We start from the raw sequence: 27138 nt of genomic DNA on the forward strand, positions 1-27138 counted from the left end.
AGTGAGCGAGTACCCCTCCTGCACTATGCCTTGGCACAATGACCCGTATGGGAGGGAGTCTTTATGGAACACCAGTATAGAAGCAGCACACATTATACGCACACATACGCGCGCGCGAGCTATACACTACATTTGCTCTTAATCGGGAGTGCGCATTTGCAGAAAAGAGCACACGGTTGCCAAGGCAGCCAACCAATCTCCCCTCCCCTCCCCCTGTCTCTTTCTTTCTCTTTTCCTCTTTCCCGTGTATTATCGGCAGAGGTCGCATAGCAGAGGCAAGTCCAACCACTTCTGCGCACTGGAACCAGTGCGAGAATATGTGCGCGTTCATAACAAAGCCAGTGTGAGAGAGCACAGAGGAGACTGACGTTTGGCGGTGGAGTTAAAAAAAAGAGAAAGGGAGAGAGTGAGAGAGAGTGAGAGAGAGAAAGAAAGAAAGTGTTAACTTGGGAGGTTTGTTTTGCTGTGGAATACCCGGACATACAGTAGTTGTGGCAGCACGTGTGCATCCATGACATTTGTGTTTGGAGTGAAGGACTATTTGTCACGCTGAGGACCCCTGCGCACCAGCCCCTGCACTGAACAAGGGGGAAAGTGCACCGAGAACAACTTATATTCTCCAATTTGTCTCTTTCTTTTCTTGCTTTAGTGTGTGTGTGTGTATGTGCGTGTGTGTTTTCACCGAGACGACAGTGAGTTCGATTCCAAACTGGGAGTGATTTCATGCGTTCAGGCTCGCTCAACCTGAGATGGACGTGAGATTTTACCCTGCTCCACCGGCCAATGTGGGTTCATGCTCCCTACCCGCTGATCCAAGTTGCTTGAGCTCGCTGGACTATTATCACTCCAACAAGGTAAATGAGTAAACAACACGCTATGCATGAGTGTGAATGTGAGTACACGCGCCAACATCTTCCCAACCTGCGACGCTTTTCTTTTTTCCCCTTTTTTTCTTTTTTTGTTTTGCGCGCGTTTGACTTGTTCCGTCTTCCTCCCTATAGTTTGTTTGTTTTATCCCCAAACACCACGACAGCTTTAACTCCTATTTTGTTTTCTACATGGTATTGTAAATTCAAGTTAAGCGCAACTTTTACTTTTGCAGTGTTATAGCTTTATGGTCGGCATTTCCATGGTCATGTCACACTCAAATATGCAATTTAGTTATTTAGCTGTCCCGCTCCAGTATGAAGGAGCAAAGGCTGTAAAGAACGCACAGTGGGCTCCTTGATCCTTTATAACTTGAATGGATTGTGCGAGCAATAATGTACTCTTAATTGCTTTGTAACGCGACACGTACCGCATACTGTGCTGGCACGAAGTGCGCACTTGGCATTTCACAGTACACGTTTTGTAATATACTAAAAGCCATTGAGAGGGGAACGAGATGACATGTTGTAACGCGGTTGGAGCAGCACTGTGTCTAATTACCTCAAATTCAGCATAATGCCAAACAAAGCCAGGTACTTTCGAGACTCCCTGGCCACTTCATTAGGTACACTATCATGAAAGACGTTGATGCCTTTAGAACGATGCTACAGCTCAGTTTGAGAGACACAATGACAGATACTGTTCTCTGTTTGATGCACACATCTCCACTACAGATACTAAAAAGCTCATTCTCTTGACAAAGACAGAATCACATTGTGCATGTGTACCTAATAAAGTGTCTATAGGGAGTTTATAGTTCATTATCCAAAAATTTCCTGTACCAAATGCTGCCACTCACCCGGTCAATCATGCGTGTTGATCCCTGATGAACTTTCTTTCCTAAAGACGATGTTCCCCCTTTTACAGTGAATAGAATGATACATGACCCTGTTAGGAACTGCATGACTGACTGTGTGGGCAATGGAAAGTGTAACTGAACGGAACATTCCAGTAATTAGTTGAAACAAGAGAGAGGTGTTAGTGAGGAACAGTTCATAGTCAATCACATATTTACGTCTGGGACTCAAAAATTATAGGCTTCTATTTTTTTATTGGTGAAATGATTTAGGAACATCCCAAGAATATGCTCAGTGCATAATCCTGTAGCCAAGAGCTTCTGGATGTGGTGACACGACTCGGACAGAAGCACTGAAATAGCAGAGTAAGGCCACAAGTGCAGGTGCCATAACGCATGTAAACTACCATAGCAATCGATGCCTTGCTTGTCATCTTAATCACAATGAAGTTCAAGGTTGTCTGTCATTCATTAAAAAAAGACACGTATTTGTGAGGTTATAAATTCTGTAAATCAAAACATCATGTCTGACATCTTGATTCAATGCTTTCTTCTCCACTATGGAGCCAAAAATTCAACTTCTGTCGTCTCTGCCGAGCATATTCAGCCCACCACAATATTTTGTGGGTTTTTTTCTGGATTATTTGGGAAATTTGATAGTCTTGATAGGGAATTAAAATTTAATGTAAGACAATGTGGGGAGCATGCTGAGATTTAGCTTTGCTTATCTTGCTGAGTCTTTCTCTCGCTCTCTCACACATGCGTATAGAAAGCAAGCGTAATTGGTAATACCTGAGCATATGCTTGTATTTCATCTTTACAGTGTGTTTATTTGTAAATCCGCACTGTGCTTGGTGACTCTCACTGGATGCTGTGTGGATGCGACCACAAGCCCACTTGGAGTAATTAGCAAGTTTATGTGACAGCGAACACGTGTGCCACCGCCATGCTTTCAGACGCTGTCCCACTGCTCATTTTGGCACCGCAGCTGCTTTTATTCACGATTATTTGCGTGCCACTTTTTACCCCCTGCAACCCACCTACCCATTTCAGTCAGTACAAGCATATGTGTTACAGTGGTGATCAGCCAGAAGGTACAACAAAGAATATTGAGCACAAAACATGCGCCTTTTCTGGCCTCAGGCTTGTTTGAATTAGCTGTTTGTTTATCGCTCCAATCTGGTTGATAAAGAATATATCTGGAGGCTGGACCAAAATGGAATGATTTCCTGTGCCCCATCCCTCTGTAAAAATGTTTGTAAATCATTTCTGTAATTTCGTTTTTGGTCATTGGTAAGAAAAGTGACAACACTCTACTTATAATGCTTTGCGATTGGGTGCGAAGAAAAAGCTGCATAAAATGAACTGTGGGGGATACTTCAAGTGCAAGATGAGATGATTCAGAAAGATCTATAAATAACCCTGAAGATTTCTACTTCACTACTTTTCAGTGCCCACTTCATTTTCACTATGCGTTCACGTCTTTTATCTCTGCGGCGCTCTCGCAGAGCCTGGGAGAATTTATATGGAATAATAGCTCCACAGTAGCTTTGAGCAGGGATAATATGAAACTGTGTCATTTGTTAATGCTGTCTGCTGCCTCACGGGCTGCATGCTTACATGTATTACTCATGTGATGCACAAAAAGACACTTTTAGAAAGACCAGATGCCTTCCCCACCCAACTTGTACAATTGTAACGTGCAGTGACGAGGTTATCTGTTTGTCAGGCTCTCTTCGTTTGCACTAGGAGAAGGGAACACCTTGTCTGCTCCTTTATTTGAATACCTTAATCAAACAGTGGTGACTGCTCCAGCCGCTCCAGCGAGGCACTGACTACAGTACGAGAGCACAGAGTGCAGAGAGAGTGGGCCCGGTGTTTATACACTCAGGCCCCACCCAGCTCATACATCCTCCCAACAACTGATATCTGCCTCGATAGGACATGACTGAAGAGCTGAAGCTTTGTTGCCTGGTGGTCCTCGCTGCCTCTGATAAGCTGGGGAATGATGCGCTCCATTTGAATGCCTTATCGCACTCCTGTTTTTTTTTTTCTTAAACTACAGTACTGCCTTGTCTGCATATGTGCATTTTGCGCTTGTATGTGCGTGTGTGTGTGTGTGGTGCAAAGGTCACTTTTGCTACATATTAAGATGGTTTTCATCCACACTCATCATGCATCAAGTAGATCGATAGAAACATTCTGTTCTGTGTACAAGTCATCCTTATGTAGTATGCACAGCATATAGCCATATAAATAAGTGTCAAGTTTTGTCAAGGTAGAGCAGTTTTGACGTTATCCTGCTCGCAGTCAAGCCGACAAACTGCATTAAGACGCAACCTCCTTGGCAGAAGTAACAAATGCATCGTCACTCGGGCAGGCTGTTGCGTATTCATGTTGCGTGTGTAAACTGTTGTCGCTTTTAGGTAATGACAAATTCTCTGGCATGTGACAGGGAGGCAAAGAGTGAGAATCAAAGGATGAGTGCGAGTCAAATGGGTTGAAGTAATCAGGGGCCCAGTATGTGGACAGTGTGTGTGTGCGTGTGTGTGCGTGTGTGTGCGTGTGTGTGCGTGTTAGGGTAAGTCAGGGCCATTCAAGCGTTTTGCTGACTCCGGACGCACAATCACAATTGCTTTCATAGCCCTGTGCAGAGAAAGGCTGTGCATACCACTGTGGAAAAGCTGGTGACACACAGTGACCGTGAAGCCCAAGCACGAACAGACACAACATCATATTCCCCACACTTTAACACACAGGTTTTTTAACGAGGGACTATGACCAAATGAAATATTTATCGAAACTATTTCAATAAAACTGGGATTGACTGACATGGTAAGACAGTCAGAGCTTCCTTTTTCATTTAATGTTTTCACCTTGATGATTTTATTTTACGACTGGTAACCTCATCATGTCACCTACTCGGTGATTTTCACCCACTATGCCGTGGCACTGGCACCCAAGTGTACTGTGTACTGTTGTATCACCAAATTTTCTGTCTCCAGATTAGCAGGTGGGTTGACGGCATCCGGCAAGGCTGTGATGTTATGAATTTGCCGAAATGTATTGTAGTGGACGTGTTGTGGTTGCTGACTGCATCATTGTGTGCTGTGCTTACGTGAGTCTGCCAGGGCCTTCCCATGGGGCTATGCAATGGCATCCTCATTCCTACAACTGAAGAAGAAAGAAGAAAATGATGCCAGCACTTGCTGCAGAATAGTCCCCTGGGTGTTTAGTTAAATGTTGATTATGCTCGTTAATGGCTGCACAAGTCTGACATAACCATGTGTGACGGTGTTAAAGTATATCGTATAAGTGTGTGTATATATATATATATATATATATATATATATATATATATATATACATATATAGTATAAGTATCTCTCTCTCTCTCTCTCTCTCTCTCTCTCTCTCTATTCTACACAAGTTCTTTACCCACCGTCAATATAGTTATACGATCATTCTTATTTTTGCAAAACTATGTCTTTAATTATACATATTAATCATTACATGCCACGTTTAAAAATGGCCTTATATTGGGGTCCATGGTATCCAAGTTACCAAATATGGTTTGTTACCGTCCTTATATAATAGCATATGCTTATCTGAAAGGTTATATTGGATGAGAAGAACCTTCGGTATGAAGGGCAACATTAGTTTCCATACTGCACACATGTACAAAATGTACTGTGTATGTTGGGCATGTATGCATATATGTATGAATGGAAGAGGCAGGGATCTGGACAAACATTCCCGGTTGTCTCAGCTTCCTGAGGTATGTCCTGTGCAAACACAGCAGGCCCTGCTATAAGCTCCATGCCAAGGTTGTGAGGCTCTTTTACTCTTTTTTTTTTAATGGAATATCCCTTACAAACATAATCGGCCCCAGTGTTTGCACTGTAGTTTGAAGGGATAACACACACACAGAAGTTGAATTGATGCTCACTTTGTGAGCCACAGTGAAATTCTTTCACCGCTGAGAGGGTGAAGTCTTTGTGATCTGTCAAGAATACTTCTTTATTGTGTCTGACATATTTAGCAGGCTGATATAATTGCCTGAGCAAGGTTGAAATTGGAGCAGAGTCCGCGGGAGCCCACAGAACAACTCAGGGAATCCAACTGTGGCTCCTTTTGGAGAGATAATGATGCGCTTCATGATTGTTTACAAGGGCCGGAGAAGTGTTTGAGAAAATCTGCCACATGGAAGTTGTAATACCGTGGCGTCAGCACTGTTATTATAGTGGGTTTAAAGCATGGGAGTTGGCTTAAGCGCAATTATGGAAAGAAAAAGGATCTTGAACAAGGTTAGTAAAAACGAAGTACAGGGCTCGGCGAGTGGAGAATATCACAAGAAAGTAAGAAAAAAAAAAAGAAGCTTTTTTTTTGGGGGGGTTGTCAAGCTTTATACTTTCACATGGTCATGAGCAATGCAGATGAGTTAAGTGATGACCTTGCAAAGAAAAGACACAGCATTCTGGAAATAATGACATAAGGTTAATGTAGTCATGCTTTCAGCGACTGTTCTAGGTCTTTTCAAGCTTCAGCAGCCTCCTATCCCATTGCGAGGGTAGTTAACAGACAGGAAAGGGTAACTTGAGCTGATCTTTTTATAGTTTTGTTAATAACACAGTAGACAGTTAAAAAAAAATCTCTGGCCTAAAGCAGCACTTACTGGCACAACCCGCCAGACCCAAGACAGCATATGTTTGTGTATGTGTGTTTCATGTGTGTGGGTTGCTGTATTTCCCTGTGCACATATGCTTGTGTATGATGTGGAATTGTATCCCACACCACAATGGATGGTATCAATGCAGTGTACAGTGTAATGTGTACGTAACGGAGAGTAAAAGTTACCCTGAGTGCAGTTCGTAACATGAACCGGCTTTGCAGATGCAATAGAATCGGCGCTATGCTAATGCTCAGACTAATGTCATTAACAGAAAAAAGATTAATCTGTATTTTTTATTTAGTTATGGTAAAGATTAAGGTTTTAACCGTTGCTCTCTCCCTGTCCTTTCTCATTAACCCAATACTACCATGGAAACAGCATAGTGACAATGACCGACCTATGTTTGTTCAATTTGCTTAGGGGCTCATATTATTGTGCCTCATGAAAATTGCCTTGCAACAAGTGGTGTCATTTGACCTGGAAAAGAAATCGGCCAGACACACATTGGTGGACAGCAAACAGTCAAATGCAACATCATTCTCTTGGTCAAATGACACACAACTGTGTATCATCGAATTGAAGATTAAAAACAACTGTTCGTTTGTTTTTAATTTTGTATCTATGCTGCAACACTTTTATAATGTTTGCCCTGGATCTCTTCCTTGAAAGAAAAAATACAATAAAGTTTTGGGGAATTTTGTTATTTTTTGCCAAGTCAAGCCAAGGAACACACTTTTTTTGTGTTTTCATCCAAGGAATACCAGTGTCTGTTTCTATTTAACTGGCGCTACATAAGAAGGAGGCCACATAGGCGTTGTCAGTGTCATAGGCAGCAACAAATGTTTGTGTGCCAGCAGTGAAAAGCAAGTGAAACTGAGAGATGGTCATGTTTTATTAAGCCTGATAATACCGCCTAATCTGTGGTTCGGGTTACACAGTGCTTTTGTGGGTAATTAGAGATCATGTCATTTTCCTGGCCTTCTGAAAAAGTGCACTCCACCCTAATCCCCAGCCGCCGCCCCATCTCCGCCTTTTCTCCCTGCACCTCCCTCCTTCTTTCCCCTCTCTCATTCTGTCACTCGCACAAGCCCCTCCTCATGCTTCCTCGTGAGATGGTTTCCTGTCAACAAAGCACGTGTACACACGTAAACAAACATAATTCAGGTAGTTAATTCAATCGTATACCCTGTATACACTTACAGTGTGTTACCGCGCTCAGAATTCTGTCAGAGGACGTTGGTGGCCATTGTGCTGTGTGGAATTTGTCAGATGAATGATTTAGGTTGCGCTGGCAAGCGCGCCAGGTTTACTATGACCATTGGCACTTGATACAGAGCACACATAGCCTTGGATTTTATGTAGAGCTGAGAAGTATACTACGAAGCGAGATTAATGGCTTGGCGAGCTGCGTTGAGTCTAAAACCAGGATTTTCAGTGTTATGAAGGTGGCTCCCTTTTAACCTGGCTAGATTACCATGGTAATTTGGTAACAACTCTTAACCTGGTAAATCATCAGTATCTTTGATGGTTGCAGTCAAGTTAAGAAACAACGTTGCCTCCGTTGTTTCAAAATGCAAGCCATAGATGACTAATCAACAAAAATCAATTCCAACCCCTTGTACAAAGTATACTAAGCCCCCCCCAAAACGTAACTAGGTATACCGGGTTAAAGCGACGCGTCTGCAGATTGTTGTGAGTTATTGATTTAACAATGTTTATTATTCTGAATGTCATTTTCCATGGTGTGGTGCAGGATTGCACTGCATCCTACTACATTAGTTAACCTTAATTAGCTACTCGATGGGGGCAAATTATGAATCAGATCTCAGTAGAAATAAGTGCACTATATCACTTCAAACTTCAAACACAATTAAATATTATTCGATTATTTTCTTGTTTTTTCTAAATCGTTAGGATCTGTTTGTTAGATTCTGATTAGTACAGCATCATTTTCTTGTAGGGCTGCTTTTATTGATTATTTTAATTTTACTAATCTGTCTGTTCTTATCTGCTGATTAATCCATGAAGCTGCTAAAAAATGTATTCGTCTGTACGTGTATTCAAAAACAGGACGTCATTTTAAATTTCAATAAAAATCATGTACAACAATAAATTCATTAAGATTCAGGTTCTAGTTTTGTCTGTGAGGAAAAAAGAACAACAAGGTGATTCATGAATAATAGATTATCAAAATATTGCTCAATTATTTGATAAATGATTAGTTATCAATTATTCAAATAATCATTTCCACTCCTATGTTATGCCTCAGCTTCAAAATGGGGAAATTAACGAAAGATTGTTTTATCAAATCAGACAAAACAAAGAATCCAGTAGGCTTCATTTAAAAGTGAGACGTTAGGGAAAACTGCATCGAGTTACGTACATAATGTTTTATGGCTCCTATGGACTTAGTACATATGGTTGGCAATGGTTACCAAATTATCAGCTTTATTCATGACGTTCTTATGAATAAGCTCTAATTGGTTCTCTTTTTGCGCATTTAGAAACACAAATTGTACACTTGAACCTACTAATAGTTTTCATTGGAAATGAGCACGTGTGTCTGTCTTTAAATGACTTGAACATATATTTTCATATTAGGGTGACAGAAATTAGCACATGATTCTGTTATTTACCTTTGTCTGACTGTAATGTCATAGGCAGTATTATGCTGCAATTTATTTTGCAATTAATTCATATCAATGAAAGCTTGTGTTCAAATCCTCACATCTTTTTGGACCAGTGCATGAGGTGCAATAGTGGCATGAGGAAGCTAAGAGAATAATGATAATCCCAAATTGCCCAATTAGAGTGGTAAATTTTGAACCCGACAGGACCCTCCCTGCACACGCACTCATACACGTACACGTATGAAGCATATAACTTCCAGGCATTTCATTTCCTCTTCTACTATGACAACATCACAATATAATAGGACATGGTGTCACGTGACACCAGCAACATGGAACAATGAAATCACTCTCTGTGCATCTCTGTTTTGAAGGGCAAACTGGGTAGTCATAGTTACATAAACTAAAATTGCTTCAAATATCCCCCCCAAATGTACTTTGTGTCCTTGAAAGGAATAGATGAGTTTGTTATTTGTCTTCTGCTGAAATTTTTTTGATAGCATTGATAGCTCTTTTTTTGTCCATGATTGCATATACGTAATGCTGAGCCTGATAAGATGGGAGTTTTTTAAAAATGAGGATTTTGTTTAAAATTCATGAAAACATTATTTAAACTTGAGTGTCAGTGTTAATTCAATGTGGCTACAGATAGCATGTCAGGCTGACATTAGGGATCAAGTTTGGACTCACTATTTGACCTTTCATTAGTTTGTCATCGTTTGGGTTATATTATCAGCACTCTTGTCCGACAATAAGGGACTTGATGAAAGTTGTGTCTGCCAATCAGATCAGCAAGTCATTGAGTTCATGAGAGCGGCCATTGGCTTTTGTTAAAGTCAGCTGCTAGAAGACTATTGTAGAACCTCCCTTTATATCAGAAGTATTGTCTACTTCTGATAAAACAGCTTCTGTGACAAAATCCATGAATTTATGGCGAGTGGCTACCTTTCCCTACAAGCTACTAATTTTCTATTTGTTTGGCTCTTTATTAAAAATGAGTTTTTATAAACATGTAGGCTTTGTGTTTATATTGTAGTGATGATGGCTTTTGCGTCCATAACAAACATTTTTGGGATGGACTCTTTTGGTTCAACAATAAGTTAGTTAATAGTATTTCTAAAGGTTACTTTTTTACCTTTGACCCATGTTTAGTTTGCTTCCTTTTTTTGTATAGTCACCGTGTGCTCTTCCATGGCGCACTTTCCAGATGAGCCTGTAATTAAGTCGTTTCGGCGCCTTGAGAAGCACTCTGTCGTGCGCCGAGCTGAGACCAATCTGCCACTAATTGTCTCTAGTTTTAATTTCTAATGGAATTAGGGCCGTAGGGAATGCGGCGTAATGAGATGCACTTACTGAGAATGCGTGCACTCTGTTGTCTGTTTACTGTAACTGATTTAGCCCCAGTGGATAGGGAAACAAGAGTGAGTAGAGCAAGATGTTCCATACTGATCTTTTAAACTTGTTTCTGTTTATTTCACAAAGCACTCAGAGGATGCCTGCACCTCTCCAAACTGCAAATTCAAACACAATGGATGATAAATGTGGCATCAAATGCCTCAGCTGTACAGTGACAATGGATTTGGATTAAGATTAAATGGAGGAATAGCCACTCTTGCAAAGTGTGTGACAACGGGAATCCTTTCCGACGACATTCGGCCTTGGCGTCAACGTTAGTGCTCGGTAAGCGTGGTTAGGGGCTGGCAATGGGATGGCTGTTTACAAAGCCTTGGGAGTGTTTGTGTCTTGATTTCGAGTCCAGACATTTCAACATCCAAATAAATCACCTTAGACTTGTAAACAGACAAGTAAACCTCTAACAGAAGAGATGCACCAGCTGTGCTTATGTTTGAATTCTATTTGGCAGTGTTAAAGTTGAGCTTTTTTAGAAATTGCTATTACGGGTTAAACTTTCAAAGGTCATTATGCACATTTGAATGGGGTGGATTTTTGAGGAACGTTTTGCAACACTTATTTCAAAAGAGGACCAGCCTCAACAAGAGGCATTAAAAACACAGGAACATTTGGCATTGAAAGATTTAGAGAATAACAAGTTATTAGAAATATTACAAAGTAGTAGAACTCTCGTGGTCAAATGATAATGTGGCTTGTGTTTACTCAATTTATTTTTACTCTCGTAAGATTTGTTTTTAATGAGCTCCATGAGCAAATCCCGTTTGCATTCCGTGCACAGCGCAAGTAAGTTATAGCGCAAAACGCAGTCAGTTTTTTTTCTGGCCTTTTTGTAAACTTATACAGGTAGAAGAGAGTGTTTGTGCCATTGTGCTCATTATGGGACACAGCCAACTCCCAGCCAATCAAAGCGATTCGCCCCTTTCCCTCAGCGTAGAGATGGTTGTGTGCGTGACAAGGCATTTAGAAGCAGAGAATTGAGACCTGCAAAATACATTCATAAGCAACTGCAAGAGGAGCTCCACTTGCGGATGATGTAAAGTTGGCCGCCGTGGATGGGTACTTGGAGATCACCTTCTACCCACGATCGTGTGTCCGTGTGTGGAAAATGAATAAAATACAAGGACGTTCACCTGCCTGGACCTTGTTAAAGCCACCAAAATCGTACGACATCTCCTGTGCCACACGTAGTCTAGTCTTTGGTCACCAAATAGCCAGATGTGCCCGGGGCGTGCAATAGAATATGCTATCTACCAAATTTGCAAACATGTTAAACCGCTCTTGCTCCTGCACGAAAATAAAGATACGTCAGTCTACTGCATTATGCTGAGCGCACAGGAACTTGTCTATGAAAATAGGACAACAGTGTTTTTTAATTGTTATTGTTTTTACATTTTCATCGGAACAATGGTTAACATATGTTTACAGTTTAGTTTAGTCACTCTTACTTAAAATGATCTTGAATTTGCAAGTTTAAGTGCGGTGAAAATATTGATGATTCATGTACCTTTTATCTCCTTTGCATCTGTTATGTGTGCTTTTTATCACCTTTACACAGTCCTGTCCCCTTTAGATCTGTTTATATTAATGACTCGCGTACAGACACGTGATTTACAAGCACCAAAAGTAGAAAACAAAAATCTGCCCAAATAGAAATGACTGTATGAATCTTTCAAACACTTTAGTGACTTCACTGTAATTTTTCTACCTTATCGCTTCTGAGTGCAGTTTGCTTTTGCGACTGGCTCAAGGCCCTTCCTCTTATTGTTTCAATATGTCAGAGCATTGTTTGAATGAGGTCACCCATTACCGATCTGGCCCGAGGCCAGCTTGACTTCAGCTGATTTAATTGAATCTCCAACATGAGTCAAACTCAAACAAGCAGAGACTGCCTAGCCATGACAGTCTCATTACTCCACATTAAGAACTCATTTCACAATGCATTGTGACTCTGGCCATGACAAATGGTGAAAGGAGATGAAATCAAATAAGTGAGTACATTTTGGAAGACTTCTCTTGGAATTTGCTAGATGAAAATCATCAATTACTGCTGTATGTGCATTATCCAAAAGCGAAAAAGTCTGCTTTTTCCACATATATTAAAGAATGAGAATGCCTACTGGGTTTAAGTGTTCCCGTGTTTGCCATCTATAGTCATGGAATCACAGCCAATGCTATTTTTATTTTCTAAGATTGATTTTTTTTGTCAAAATGTTCTGAATTCAACCTGCCTTGTTACTCAAGCTCGAGACAGTGGTGGGAGAAGAGAGAATATGTGAATGGAACCTTTCAGCGGACATTTTTACTGTGAGCGCTCCAAATAATGACGCCTTTATCACGTTTGCCACATTACAAACAAAGAGGCCTTTCTTGTCATATACGACAAGATGTAATATCAGGCGCTATAATGGCATACATTATGCATGTAACATTCATAGCATCTCTAACAACAGTTAAGCATTGCATCAGCACCAACCTTGACAAAATTTCTCAATTAACCGTGCATTCTTTGAGAGCCACTGGCAGCTAGGCCACAGCCCATACAAAAAAAAAAAAACGTATGGTGGGCTTGGCGTGCCAGCCCCCCCCAACAATAGGGAAGGAAATGTTGAGACTGCAAGGGCTGCACAGGAGAGATATGGCAATGTTTGCTTAGAGCCAGGTATCGGGCACAAAAACAAACATGGCTGCCCTTAATGAGCCTGTTTGCCTGCCAAAGGTAAAGACAGCTGTTGTCTCCAGCCACAAAGGAACAGGCCGTGGTGCCCATAGTAACACCACCCTGTGTACTCGAGACGGGAATTAATAAGTCTTCTTTATGGAAATAATAGTGAGTCATATGTAAATTGTGTACAGTCAGTGGGGTTTTATAGGAAATACTCTTAATGGTGGTAAAGGAAAGGTTCACCAGGAAATCTAAAGGACATGCTCTGGTACGGTGCCATAATACATTGTATCTTCCAATGGCAATGATTTTAATTGCACTGGAATACAATTCAGAAGTCATTACAAAAAAAATCACAACTGAAATGTGGTAATTACAGAAAAAGAAAATTTGTATTCCTTCCAATGATCACGTTGGTACAGTTGGCAGCATAGTTGTTAGAATGTCTGCCTCACGAGAGGCCCCAATTCAAATCTCCCCTCAGGTCCTGCCGTGTGGAGTTTGCATGTTGTCCTCATGCGTGCGTGGCATCGAGGCCAGCTTGTACCCCACTTCTAAGTCAGTTGGAATAAGCTGCAGCTTACCTGCAACTTCAAATGCTTCAGAAAATGGAGTCATTGATCTTTGTGTCATCACTTGTTGGTAGGTAGGACTCAGGTAATTACAAAAATTATATATGTTAGATATGTTGATTTAGCATGTTAATTAGTGCCCTGTATTAAATAGAAAATGTATATTAGAAAGGAAGAATATAGCACCCTCTGCAGGAACTGTGTAAAATATATAACATACCTTTCATTTGGTGCGACTGTGCTGTGTGCAATGAACTTCTTGTTCTGTAAAAAAGTCATATTGCTTTAGGGGTATGAAATCGTAAATGCGGGTTAAGAACTTGGCTTTCTGTGTTTGATAAAGCAGAACACTCATCACTGAACTGTTTGGAGAGGCCTTACCTACTTTGCTTTTAGCATCTGTCCTTTGGGAGCTCAATAATCGCTCTAAAAACCTCTTCTCGTAAAAGTGTCTCCTCATAAGGACACTAATGCACGTGGATTTAGGCAAAGTGGTGGCCACAGTGAGAAAATTAGTATATTTCTAGTTGCACTTGTCTGACTCAATCTGTGCACACTGTGAGATATACTCCACACTCATTCTAGCCAAAAGCAGCAATAAGGCTGAGATGCCATTTGTCACAAGAGAAGCTTGTGAGAATGCGCACACATTGAATGTCTGACTGGCAACAGCATCAGCCTGGCCTCTATTGAAACAACATCAGAATCCCCCCCCCCCCCCCACTCTGCCCCCACCACTTTCCTGACTTTGTTTAAAGTACATTCTGAGCGATTGAATGACCACATTTCACTATGATCACTTTAGTTTCTAACAGAGGGAGAGCTGACATAAACACATTCACATTGTAGCAATGAGCCAAAGTGATAACATTAAAAATATATATTACTTAATTGTGTATTTAAGTCCTTTCAAATGAAGAAGTCAAAGTCTGCTTTATTGTCAACGTCTTCACATGCCGAGACACACAAAGAGATCGAAATTACGTTTTCCCTATCCCACGGTGACAAGACATATTACACGATAGATATACAAGTAAACGACGCGATATAAAAAACAAGAAGGCACAAACTATAAATAATAAGAGTAATAATAAATAATAAATAAACAGATAACACAACAAATACATGACGTTGTTTGTACACACAGTAGGTATAATTTTCATGGACTTTCTAAATTATGCCTTTATTTGCATGATTATTACATTACACATCCTAGAGAGCCATATGTATTGCATTGTATATACACTTCCACAGTCCAATGAGAGCCACTACAAGGGCCACTACTGTTATGAGCGACACTGTCAGAGCTAGACTTTACGCAGATCTGATTGGCACTTTCCAACTACAGACAGCAGCAAAATCCGAGAGAAAAAGAAGCTACCAAACCATTTAAAGTTAGTTAAACAACAACAACTTTAACCTCTTGTTAACAGTGTAGCAAACTAAAGTCAACACTCACTCGTGGGTTAAATGGCAATTGCACTAACATATGACTTCTTGCTGCCAGAGTGAACATAAGAAAGCAAAAAACAAATCCAATGTTATTACAAATGCTGACTTTGATATGGTAATGTAGCCTAGTATTGTTTTTAGGCTCTTTTGGAGGCTGCAGTCCATTATCGGATTTTGGTCGACTGTTGTCTCATTTACTTGCTTGTTGGATGAGCTACTGCAATGCATTGCACTGGGTTCTCTGTTCTTGTTTTTTAAAGATGGTAACCTTTGTACATGTTTAAGGTGAACAGTGCACCAATCAGAGATTATAACTGAATCGCCTGTGCTGGTTGTTGATTAAGAATAAAAGGCCAATTATCATAATAGGATATGGGACATAATGACAGAATTAAATGAGTGTGACAGACACACAATAGGCCTGCTCTGTCATCCCCTTAGCCTAGCTTGCCTATTAGAATTAATCTTGTTTGATTAAAAATGCAAATGGCCCAGAGTAGCTAACAGAGTTTACATGTTTTTCCAACATATCACTGATTTAATTACATGAAAAACGAATTAGAGATGTGTGACTGAGGCTTGCCTTTATTCATTTATTTATTTTTTGTCATCACCCTCCAGACATTGCTACGGAGAAATAAGTATTCTCTCATGACCACAAGCAAAGGTAATGAGATTAGTGCTTCTCTCTTCTCTTCACAAGCTGATTGCTTGGTTCATCGAACCAAAACGAACCGTTATATTGTTACCACACAAGGTGTTTTATCTAGGTCTTAGTGCTGCCTACTGTATTGTTTGGGCTCAGAGCTTTGCAAAAAGACAATCTCTTGCATAATATAATAATAATACATAACATAGTAATAATGGCTCTCATTTCTGAATCGCAAAAAAGATGCCAGTTCTATTTTATGCAACAGACACCATTATGAAACAGTCTATGCGGGTCATGTGGGTGTTAGGTAACTTACCAACTGTATAAACATTCATTTGACGTGTCTGTAGAGCTTTACTGGCTCTCTGTCAACTGATTTTATGTTGGCACTTCAGACAATGTAATTTCAACGCATGATGTTATACACAGTTTGTCATTGACTTCATTAACAAGTGCAGCCTTATTCATGTCAATTCGTCATAAATTCCACAAAACAAATGGAGAACCTTGCATTAAAAAAATGAATTTGCTGCTGACTACTGTTCACTGCATGTTAGGTGGTTTTGGTTTGTATTTTTGTTCTGTACGTATATATAGTCTCCTACTTTGACACTTCTGTGTCCTGTCTGCTTTTGGATCCATATTTTGCTTCTCATATTATCATATTACATTATTATATGTGTTTTCATGAAGCATTACAATTGTTTTTTTATTGTATTTTTTTCTTTTCTGGAGCGTAATTGGGTATGACTATATTTGGACAGCTGATATTTATACATGATTTGGTTTGAAAATTATAGTCAATAGAATGCTTTATGCCTTTAGGGACAGCAGATAGAAATAAACTCTACAGCTTTCATCTGAAAAGAGAATGCCTACCCTTGAGTTTTCTACACATGCTCTCTGACAAATAGGTAAACTGAACCAAAACTACGTTATTACAAGCCAGTAGACAAATTTTGCGGTGCTTCATTCTTATCAAACATCTTTGCTAAAACAGCAGTTTAGAGATAGAAAAAAATAGAATGAATTGACTTGGGTCTACTGACATGCTGCTGTGCTTGTTTCCATACTTTGTGCTGTGCTCTGAGGAAGGGATTCTGCCTACGCACGCACAGACGCGCACGCACGCACACACACACACAAACACACGCACACACATGCACACACGTACACATTTCACGCACTCACACAATCCGGATCTCTCACAAAGTCACATTGCTTGCATTCTGTCTTACAATGGATTGTTTGAGTGAGTTCCACCAGTTCCTATCCTGTGTGTTTCAGTCAATTGGGACTCTGCAACATCGTCCTTGTTAGAAGTGTAGATTGATAAATTTGCTGTCTTTTGGTTTATTTTGCCTTTGGCTGTGCTTGGTGCCCAAACAAGATGTTTGATAACCCATCTATGACTCTCTGTTTCTGTTATCTATGCTTGGGTGATGTTTCAACTTGGAAAGGGAAAGCTGCTGAAAATACGTGTACTTAAACAAGCTCATCTGTTTGAACTGATGTTTTGTTGCACATACATCTGCAGCATATGCCACTGCCAACTTACCTTTTAGCAGCACTGCCTCATTGTAAGGTAGAGATGGCAATGTCAGGGTGCAAATGAATTCTAGCCAGGTTGAGATTGTTTATTTTACAAAGAAAGAAAGAAATAACACATTTTTGTGTCGACAAGACAGGATCAATTCTAACCCGGTGTTCGACCATCGGCTGATGTGCTAAAATGGAAAGTATGCTATCGATCTACGTGCATTAGCGCACTACAGTAACCTAAGCAATGAGTGGCAGAACAAAAGAGGCACTGTATGTCACACTGGCGGCAAGCTGCAGTTTAAAGAGGACAGCGAACTTCAAGCAGCCTTGTGGCATGTCATTGTTTATCGTTTCAAATCTCAATGTATATTTGTCTTTTGGAGGAAGAATTTTATCCACTTCTAAACATCTGGAAAGGATTTTGTCCGCTTAAGACTGCAAAAGCCCAATTCGCTGTTTGGCCTGCAGTGAGACCTTATAATAAGGTTCCATATTTCAGACAGTGGAACACTTGTAATTCTATTAACTATAATCATCTCTTTGCAAAAATGCTTCTATAGGAGATCATGGATCGGTCACATGTGTTGCCCAAAGAAGTAGCCTGGGAGTATTTGCTCAGCAAATGCTCACCTGCTAAATTGGTGACACAGATTGGTCTGCACTTGGCGTAAAAGCATGCACATTGTCATTTTCATGCAGTTCTAAACAAAGACATACTATACGTACAACTGCTCATATTTACACAACCAACCAATTTAACATCTTCATCTAACCAAATTGATTTCAATTTACATAATTTCATGCAAAAGACATTGCAACTCATTGCTGTGATTTAGGTGTAGTGGTGATTCTCTCCATGATGTGGTTGTTGTTGTTGTATGTAAATAAGAGGTTCACCTGAAAATGACATCACAGTTGCCAAGTCTCAGGTCACAACCAATGACAGCTCAGCTTCAGAAAATTAGTAAGATGTGATTGGTTGCTACCTGAGACCTGGCAACTGTGATGTCATTTTCAGTTGACAGCAAGTGGCAAAATGGCAGCCCCCTGGGATGGAGAATAATAAGTGGAATTTGCCTGTCTGATTCATATTCCACAAATTACAAACAATAATCAGAACCCTGTGTTTTGACAAGGTGGGTTATTTAGTTATGGTGGCGGAGTGGGTGGGTTGTCACAAGCTGGGGTGGAAGCCAGTCCCAAGTGCCCACAGCGGCCAACTGGACATCATCCACTGATGCTGGCCAAAATTAGCCAGTACAAATTTCATTCAGAATTACGATGAAATGAACTTAAGGTTCATGCACTTAAAATGATCAATCGTCAATAATGGTTTTACCTTTTGAGTGAGGGCATGTTTGGAACCACTAAACAGATTATTTGTTACACAAAATGATTTCATGAATGGTGAATGGTTCAAAAGGCTTTCACTCTTGTTCTAAAATTGTGTCTGGCAGATTTTGGTCTATGTGATACACAAAAGGCCACAAAGAGTGGCTAATTTTCTCTGGTGTGGCCATTTTACCCGCATCTCTATATCTTGACTGGTCAAAGGTTAGTGCTGTATGGGCAAAGGTCTTTGATCATTGATCTTCACAGAAAAAAACACGACCCTACAGTTGTATTTAACTTTATCTTAGCTACTACAATATATTGGCATTCAAACTTCATGAGCTATTTGTTTTTAAACTTGTATTTAGGTATAAATTTGATCAGTGTTTTTATTTTCCTATATTCATGTGGTAATGTTCAAAGTGCATCATGTTATAGTGGCTTACAAAAAGTATTACGCCTACGTTTTAGGAATAAAACTGCACTGAACACATATCATGATGGTGGTACTTGGAGAGCTAAGAACTTTTTTAGGGGGTATATTGTGTCAAAAGTTAGCTAACTATTGTCAAAGGCCCGAGTAATCTCACTCGTTAGTGAAGTTGGATGATCTCAATATGGATCTAGAGCAGTTGCTTGAGTGAATCACTTCATATGCGTGCAGCCTCTATTTCAGCTAAATAAAAAGCAATCACAATGCATCTTCTATAACATTAAATGCAAGGAAAGTCACTCAGATAGAGGTCATGCGGCACATTTGAAGATTAGAGGTGAAGTTATTCATTTATATTTTGATAGGATGCCCACACTCCTAACTGGATTGTGTTGGGTTTTCGTAAGCATATGCACATCCCGTTCGAATATTTGAAATAGAACATACAGTTACCCTCCAGAGGCAAAACACTGTTACAACATTGTGCTCTTCCCAATTGTGCATGTTTGAGGCAGTGAAAAAAAACAAGTGTTAAAATGGGGCACAAGCGGAGGTGAAATGTAGTTCAGGGTGAGAAGACATTAAAGTAGTATATTGTGATGTACATATTTTGTATCTCTAAAGTATCTGTCCTTTTTCTAAAGTGTACGTCTGAAGTGTATGGAACCTCTTTTAGCTGACCCGGACTAGTCCCAAGCCAATCCTGTGGGTCTTGCATATATCATAATACAATCCATTGTATGGATTACCATACTGTGAGTGAAGCAGCTAAAAGTTTTTCGTCTTAAAAACAGAGATTATGAAGAGGTTTAGAAAAGATGTGACCACATCTGAGAGTGTCAGTTAGACCTATTTGGTAACTGCACTATTTGACTGTACCTCCGCAATGACAGCAGGAAACGAGGTGGTGACAAGGGAAACCATGATGTGCCACATGGAGGGGCAAAATCAGGCCACTCGGTACGAGTGGGGGAGTGTCAAGGCGACCACAACGGAATGTTTTGCTGTAGGGACTTTTTTTCTCCATTTGTCTTCTTAACTGTGTTATGGCATATCAGCCATTTTTAAATTTTGTCTCAGTTTTTGTCCAGTTTCACTCGCACTTGTTAGTTTTTAGTGCATTGAATCAACCTCTTGTTGGTTTTATTTCATCAAGGTTTGGTAGACTATAACATTTTAGTCTTGTTTTAGTCAGGAAAATCATTCACATTTTACTTTGTTTGTCAGAAGATAATATTTCTCTTTGATTTAAAATGATTTTACAAAAAACATTTTAATGAATGCATCCAGACATGGAACATGTTCTGATCATATTATGTGTGACACAATTACAACAGTAGCGCTACCAGAGGCTAATATCGCTACATGCTGCAAGCTAGTACGCCATAAGTTTGAGGTCTGTTTAACGCTATTGTTGCTTTAATGTTACTGTAATTTTTATTTTGGAGAATACCGGATCCACCTCGAATGCATATGCCCAACTTCCACTTTTGTTTCTGTAATTTCTTCAGCTTCATGAAAATTCACAAATAGCATATGGAAAAAATTGACACCTTCCTGAGCTCTGCATATGGTCTGCATACAGTCTGCACCTCACCTAGTGTGAATCGACATGCAGATTCTATTGCTTTCTTTCCCTTGTGGCCTCTGTATGGCGGCTTCAGGGCATAAGCACTGGACCCAATTCGCAGTCAGTGTGAAATATGTGTAAACCTTAGAAACATTCATATACTTAACTAACTTACTAAAAAGGTTGGGTCAGCCATGCATGCCATTTACTTTCTGATAGTAGAACGGGCACAAGGGGATGTCTGGTATTGATCACTGATATTGTAAGCCTTCGCAAGTACCTTGAAATAAGAGAAATAAGCCTCATACTGATACCTGTTATCGTTATGTGCTGGTCACTGCACTCCAGCTTATCAAGCACCTTTGAGCAAAACCAGAACAGTGATCATGAACCAGCAGATCCTGTCTGAGGTTCAGCATCACTGGTCTGACCTCTTAAATGCCCTTTTAGATTGCTGGACAGAATTTTCTTCAGACTGTGACTTCTAGATGTTGCAAAAAGTACAAAATACTTTAGTCCGTATTGTACTATGTTTCTGAAAGATGTCCTTTTGTTAGTGATCAGTTCTGTTTATCTGGAATATCACGTTTTGGCGGACAAACTGGAAAACTCATCAGGCTCTCGAGGAATCGATTACGACATGCCCTTAGGCCTGCCCCTCGATTACATATCTGCCCGCTCATCCAGGACACTCATTAAAGGCTAATAACCTATAATTAGTGTATCATGTCGTTTTAATAAAGCCCTAGAAGGCCGAATTAAGAATTGCCCTGTCAAACTGATGCACTAAGATTAGTAGTGGAGGGAGACTCAATAAATCGAGACAGATTATCAAAATATTAGCACCTTCTGCTAGCGCTGCAGGCTGCTGTTTCGTTTGGATTCCAGCCTTTTTTTGTCTTCTGTTCTAGCGAGCCTGACACCTGGCTCTGGAGGGCAAGTACATGTTACTGTATCAGAGCTGCGCTAATAAGCGCAATGGTGACGAGGCTGTGTGTGCGCGCCTAAGTGTGTGTGTGCATGTGTGTGTGTTCGTGTTTGTGTGTGTTCGCTCCCTGGCGGCATGGTGAGTGTTTAATCTGGCCCGGTGGTGTGCCGTTGGCCCGGCTAATCACAGTGTGTCTGCAGGAGTGCGCCGAGCCAGGGGAGCACGCCGTCGCTAACAGCGCCTGACAGACTCATTAAAGAGGCCTGGCACTGAGCTTGAAACACGCGCGCGCATACACACACACGCACACGCACACACACACATGCACACACACTGGAAAAGGTTCTGTTATTTGGAGAAATCCCCACGCTTGTTTTTGACACGTTTGCACACATACACACACATACAAGCTCCGCACACAACCATTTCTGTACAATGCGTGCGGTCTCTTGCTCAGTCAAGAACGCACACACATGCGTGCACATGCACACGCATGCACACGCACGCACGCACACACATTCACACATACACGTTTAGTGTTCCGCGTGTGAGAACAAGGCAGGCGGTGACCCCGCACAGTCGCAGCCCAAACACAGACAAGAGCCAGGAGCATCTGGGAAAAGCTGGGTGGAGGAGGTGTGGAGGGTGGGAAAAAATGATGAGTGTAAGGGAGAGAGGAATTCCTCACACCATGTTCCTTTTGAAAGATCTGTTTGGACAAGCAAGATGCTTCTTAATAGTCCAATTGTCACCTGTTCAAACTGTGACATATACTAATGCAGGCGCATAACTTAAGAATATTACCTTTTTATAGGTTTAGCCAACGTGACATTTTGTAAAATTTGAAAGATTGCTTAAGATTTTCCCGCACCAAGGTTAATTGCCACTCATCAGCTCCAGAGAGTCAAGTGTTGGGCTGAATAATAGGTGAATGCAAAGCAGGTCAGTTGGTAGTCAAGTCTGGCCTTGCCAGATGTTTTGTGCCACTGCTCTGGCACAAATAAATGTGTATGAAACAGTACAGAGCAGCAGGGAATGTAAACAAACAAAGCAGAAATTGTTTACTTAATGCAATGGTCATGTTTAACTGAGATTTATTGGAACAGTATTTTGTTTGGTGCCTTGGATGATTTGGGCAAAAGACACGGTATTAAGACATCTTCAAGTTGTTTTTATACTGTAAAGTATATACAGAATTGTCTCCGCCAATTGTGATAGTATTAATTAAATCTGCCAAAATGTAATACACAAATAACAGTCCACCATTTCACCTCACGTCACGCTGAAACATATGGCCACTCGTGGCATGAGGAGCTGATATAGCCGTGTACATGTTCACTCAGTGTTCCTTGTTGCCAGACAGATGGTCTTATATGCACACCCGTCAGAAAGCTTTTAATCAAAGTATTTCGTTCACAAATACAAACTGAAATTCCTATCAAGTCAATGGCAATGATACAAAAACAGGAAGAAAAAAGCTACAAATTAAAAAATGAGCAGTAAACATCGCTTAACAGATGGTACACATCTCTTAGTCATTCAGGACTACTGGTGAGCTCCAACTATTGTGACACTGAAACTCTTACTAACGCTGGAGAAAAGTACTTTGTAAATTCTTCTCTGCTTACTTCATGCAAACTTCCGGTGGATGGTCAGAAAAAGTGTGGCAAAACACACACTGAGCTAATCTACAGAGGTGCACTGACAGTTCTTGTGATATGCTCAGTTGGCTCCTCCCACTTATTGTGCTAACCTTGTTTATTTCAACAAATGACATAACTAGAGCAAGATGATGCAAAACTGTCTCTTTTTTTTGGGTCAGGCAGTGGGGAGGATCTATATGTATTTTTATACCAGAATGTTTTTCATTTGTTCAACAGGACAGTTTGATATCCTCCTTCTGTGGTTACTTAGATTGTGATAGATATTTATTGGAAAATGCAGTCAAACCGAACAAGGTTTGACAGGGGACAGAGTTGAAAGAAGTGAAGAAAAACCGCAGAGAATAATAGCAGTATTAAACATTATGTGGCTACTATAACGTTATTTAGGAGTTGGGATCTAGCTGTACTATCCAGACTGGGACTGTTATGAAAGGAATAAACAAGAAGGAAATAGGACAGTGTCGGACAACGCAAGCAGAGCGACTGGTGTGTGCTGCCTTTCTCTATCACTCTTTTTCTCTCTCTGACTACAATACAATAGCTCCTTTTGCTCTTTGCTCTCAAGCATTCGACCCCCCAACCACCTCCCCTGCCCCCTCGCCCACTTCTCTCTAGTATGACATTGAGGGAATGTGATGTGATATATTGTAGTGAATAATGTATTCAGCCAGGATTGTACAGAGCGCATAGAGCAGATGGCAGCAGGTTGATCTCGATGTGTGTGTGTGTTTGTGTGCGCGTGTTTGTGTATGTTGTGTATTTAATGACAGTGTGTGTGTGACATGCATATGAGTTTATGTGAGTGCGTGTGTGTGCGCGTGTGTGCTCAGTGACCCAGAATGGGGGTGGGGAAGGATGAGAAGAAGTGAGGTGGGATTGGAGGAGGCTCTGTGCATGTGTTTGTGTGTGCGTGTGTCCTTTGTCAGATAAAAAATGCAAATGGAGGATTATTTTAATGCATTTTTTCTTGAACCTTAATCCCTAAAGCAGTTGAAATGAAAATAGTATGTTTTTTTTCTTTCAAACTCTCCTACACCCCCCACCTCTTTTTTCTTTTTTTTTTTAGTTTTTTATTCCCTGGTTGTAATTTACAAGATGTCTAGGAACAAAATCCCAGCAATGTAATTCTATTTTGGTCTAGTTACAGCCAAACTGACAAATAGAAAATGACCAAATCTTGTCAGCCCTAACTGCAATGCTCTTTGCTTCTCTGAGTGGATTTTGTGTTATGCACAGAAAGCAAACACTAGATAGTGAGGTAGTCTCACTTAAGGTCCAAGGAAAGCTATGGTGTAAATATATACATAACATGGAAGGAAATTAAATAAAGTACACACAGTTCAACAGTTCTCGAAGATAAATGCGGTCTAAAGACAATCAGTTGTTAATACAGTGTGCTAACTTTAGCCTGGGTTCTTTTCATATATGCCACAATGTAGGGATGAGAGAATCCCATTGAATTCTTTTTAAGTATTGTATTGAGGGAAAAGAAAATGCACTATGCAATGTGTATGTGGTTATCAGCCTGACATCATGTCTTTCTGGGCCACGAAGAAGTAGCAGTCCCATTTTCTGTTTAATACAGTATTTTCAGTATTTTCTTCCTCATAAACTTTAGACCGCATGAGTATTTAGTGCTTTGACAAGTAATCAGCAAGGCTAACAGCTCTGAATGAAACATAATGAATGCGCACAAGCACAAGTTGTTGCCTATGGATGAAAGTAGCAGATGGTAACATCTATTAACATTCACAGAGATGATGTTTATGTACTGAAGGTCATCAAGCAGTTCTTTACACTTGGGAGTGATCATTAGAAAGCCACATCTGATAGTGCTGGGAATGATGGAGTCACAAACGATTGCATTTTTGCGATATTTTCCCAACGCTGTCAAGCAGTAAACATGAACAGTATACAACATGCATACTATAGCATGATAGCTGATAAAGAAGGGAAAACTTGTAGAAACAGACTATTTTTCACACAAAGCATAGGTGAGAAATAAAATACGACATATTATACTTCCAGCCAACACCTTTTGTGCATTACATCATTCAACACTTTACCAAAACAAAGTAACAACAATCTGCTCCATGATGTCATATAAATGTTATTAATCAATTATATATGGGTCATGTTGACAGCACATGGAGGACAAAAATACTGAAATTCACATAAAAGAAAAGTTTTTAGCTACATATTTTTGTCAAATAGTGTTCGTTATTGAATGAAGCACCGATGTGGTTCTGCATGTTTCCTTGAAGTCTCTTGCTTGACTGTGAGCAGATGGTCCTTTTGGAAAGGAGGCGGGGTGGTGGGGATGTACACGCTTGTCTCCTTGGCATTAGGGACAGTGAGCATAATTGAGTAAATGTATTTTAGTATTTCAGCGAGCCAATTCAGCCTCTCTGGGATGGTATATTGTACTTAGGAAGAATAATGCCCGAGGCTATTCATTAGTGGTAAATAATTGAGATGCTCGGATAGTGCTAAGGTGAAATGCCTCTTATTATTTCATGTCGTTTGTGTTCTTCTGGCTCTTCAGTTTAAGGATATTAAAAATGCATAAGTCTTCCCACAAATGACTCACTCCAAAGACTGTCTCACTGAGCTCTAATAACTAACAATTCCTCTTTGTGGTTTTCAACCCATAGTGACTTCATCAATTCTCTGTCTGCTTTTGATCATGTTCTTTTTAACGATGTTATTTTAGTGCCAAGACTCGTGGTGTAAGTCTCTAGTTTGTAGATGGTTGTATCCTGTCTGCACGCTCTTTTGTGTTGGAGTGTTTACCTGGCAAACAACATGCCATTGTGTATGAATACCAAAGCTTTATGTTATTCATAGATTGTCGTTGGATATCTCACTGGCAAAGAAATGTCGTACATCTGCCTTACGCCAGCACTGAGTGCTACCCATTTATAATGGTCAGCTTTGAACGCTGTTGCTTTTTTGGTCATGCAATTTAGATTCCAGTGATCTAGGACAGCTAGTTTTTCGATTGTACTCGGTAGTTGCAATTTTGGTTAGATAAAAGCAAGTTTTTGTCAACACTGAGGCTTGTTTTAGGTCTGTAATGTCTGCTTGTAGCTGGGTTTTGCTAATTGAAAGCTAGTTTTGATAAACAATAGTTTACGGTGGTCAGGTTTACCAAGTTTTGAAGGATTGCTTGTGGAATTGTAAACATTAGGCTTGCTTGAAGCTATTCGCAGACTGCCTTTTGTCTACTTGTAATCAGCCATTTGGCTTGGTTAGAGATTCTTGGTGGTTACTTTTTGGGCTAGCTTTTGGCTCATCGGCTGCTCGTCATGCAAGGATTTGTTAACAGTGCTATTTACAGCTCAAAGATGAAATACATTCAGATCTGATACAGATGTTAATCATCACAACTTGTATTTGTTAAATGATTTCATTGTGAATTTTGCTGAAGGAATGTCCTAGAACCATGTACACAATTACCTAAGTTGACAGTGTGGTTCTGCCATATTCTGTTTAGTTTTTGCAGCCTAACAAACACAAAGGGCAGGTGCACACCTGCTTCCCTGAGAATTGCAGATCAATCCGATTGCACAAGACGTTGGCTGATTTTCCAGTTGTTCCAATGCAGTTGTTGCTACAAGCATCATGCAGAGTTCACCCAATGCTCCATCATACACCTTTAGTTTCCACGGTCTTGGCTTAGTGCCGCGGCCTTATCGGGCTTTGTGTGTCTGCTTGTCAGTATGAGAAGTAGCGCAGGGAAACGAGTGAATGGTGGGTATGGGGTGGAGGGGCGTGTATTTTGGGTGGATGGTATGTCAGCTCATTAACCTCCATTCTCCCACCCAGCCCCCAAGGTGGAAGCACTGTGTTGTCTCATGCCATTACTCCTCCCCTGCACGTGGCGCGTTGGG

At 40.4% G+C, this 27138-nt stretch overlaps 1 protein-coding gene across 3 annotated transcripts in view; it reads left to right on the forward strand.

Annotated features, from left to right (window-relative positions):
- Positions 1–255: 255 nt before the first annotated feature.
- LOC133147615 (TOX high mobility group box family member 2-like) overlaps positions 256–27138 on the forward strand; it is a 79720-nt gene continuing 52837 nt past the window's right edge. For 2 of the 3 annotated variants that reach the window (XM_061271336.1, XM_061271337.1), the window contains exon 1: positions 256–854. In XM_061271336.1, coding sequence (XP_061127320.1) covers positions 750–854 — 105 coding nt within the window. In that variant the 5' untranslated portion in view covers positions 256–749. Of the gene's footprint in view, positions 855–12338; positions 12427–27138 lie in introns of those variants that run through there. The other variant, XM_061271338.1, reaches the window with a different exon arrangement.

The sequence above is a fragment of the Syngnathus typhle genome, linkage group LG2, assembly GCF_033458585.1.
Source record: "Syngnathus typhle isolate RoL2023-S1 ecotype Sweden linkage group LG2, RoL_Styp_1.0, whole genome shotgun sequence".
Taxonomy (NCBI): Eukaryota; Metazoa; Chordata; class Actinopteri; order Syngnathiformes; family Syngnathidae; genus Syngnathus; species Syngnathus typhle.